Source organism: Dioscorea cayenensis, chromosome 19, assembly GCF_009730915.1.
Source record: "Dioscorea cayenensis subsp. rotundata cultivar TDr96_F1 chromosome 19, TDr96_F1_v2_PseudoChromosome.rev07_lg8_w22 25.fasta, whole genome shotgun sequence".
Classification (NCBI taxonomy): Eukaryota; Viridiplantae; Streptophyta; class Magnoliopsida; order Dioscoreales; family Dioscoreaceae; genus Dioscorea; species Dioscorea cayenensis.
In genome coordinates this window covers 15,938,493-15,939,760 of record NC_052489.1, presented here as the reverse complement: position 1 = coordinate 15,939,760, position 1,268 = coordinate 15,938,493, and the positions used below count along the sequence as shown (strand labels likewise).

The 1,268-nt window shown below is 34.9% G+C and overlaps 1 protein-coding gene across 1 annotated transcript; it reads right to left on the bottom strand.

The window, feature by feature from the left end:
• Positions 1–424: 424 nt before the first annotated feature.
• On the bottom strand, positions 425–988 carry LOC120284085. Its single transcript, XM_039290897.1, has one exon. The coding sequence runs from the start codon at positions 986–988 to the stop codon at positions 425–427; it is 564 nt and encodes a 187-aa protein (XP_039146831.1).
• Between the last annotated feature and the right edge of the window lie 280 nt (positions 989–1,268).

Sequence of the window (1,268 nt, the reverse complement as noted above, 5' to 3'; positions counted from 1 at the left end):
ACCGTAGAGCAATCTCCAAAGCTAACAGTAGAGTGAAAATCTTTATTTAAGTAAAAAAAGGACTTACTTCCACATATATGGTCGCTACAACCAGTGACTTGTGAAATTCCTGACTATCTTGAATTGCCATTAACAAAGCCTCCACTTCTTTATTTTCTGTAAAATTTGACTTTTCTCCTTTGTCTTTGTCATTAGATAGCTTGGTATAACATTCAGAACGGTAATGACCAAATAGATGACATCTAAAACACTCAATTTTAGATTTATCAAATTGTTGACCTCGTCCTCTTCCTTTACTTTGTAGATAACCATCATCAGTATTTTTGTTACCACTTCTGTAGCCTCTATCTGCTCATCCTCTTCCTCTACTTCCACCTCGATCTCTACCTTGTAATATTGAGAAGTTGTTGATTGTAGAGGCCTTCTAAGCTTGCTCCTCAGCAGTAACATTACGGTTGATCTTCTGTTCATGAACTAATAAAGAGCTTTGAAGTTCATCAATTGAGAGTGCATCTATGTCCTTTGATTCTTCAATTGAGCAAACTATGTAGTCAAATTTTGCTGTCAAAGATTGCAATATCTTTTCAACAATAGTGACATCATCCATCTTTTCCCCATAAAACCGCATATTATTAGCCAATCTCATGGTTCTTGCAAAATAGTTGTTAATAGATTCTCCATCCTTCATCTGTAGATTTTCAAAATCCCTTCTCAAGGCTTGAAGTTGTGCACGCTTCACCCTTGATGAGCCTTGATATTTTCTCTTCATCGAATCCCATATATCCTTGGAGATTTCTTTGCAAAGAATAGTCTCCAAAATAGATCGATCAATGGCCTGAAATAAGTAATTCTTCGCCTTTAAGTCTTTCAACTTTGATGCCTCAAGTTCCTTTTGCTGTGCTTCTGAAGGTACCACTCCAACATCCAGTTTTGCCACTTCGAATTCAACAATATTCCAATACTCCTTGGATTTTAAGAAATTTTCCATCAACATGCTCCAATGATAGTAGTGACCATCAAAACGTGGAATAGATGGTTGCACAAAGTTGTCTGCAGATATTGTGAATTTCTTCACTACAAAAAAAAAAAACTCTCCCTTTTGTTGAAGGCCTCGGCTCTTAATACCACTGATAACTTAAAAGAAGAGATGAGAAAAACTGCACACTTTATTCATAATCATTAAAGCCTTTATAAAGGCAAAATTCTAAAGAAATAATCTCTACTAATTTGAATTTTAATTAACACACAACTAACTTAAATATTTAAAT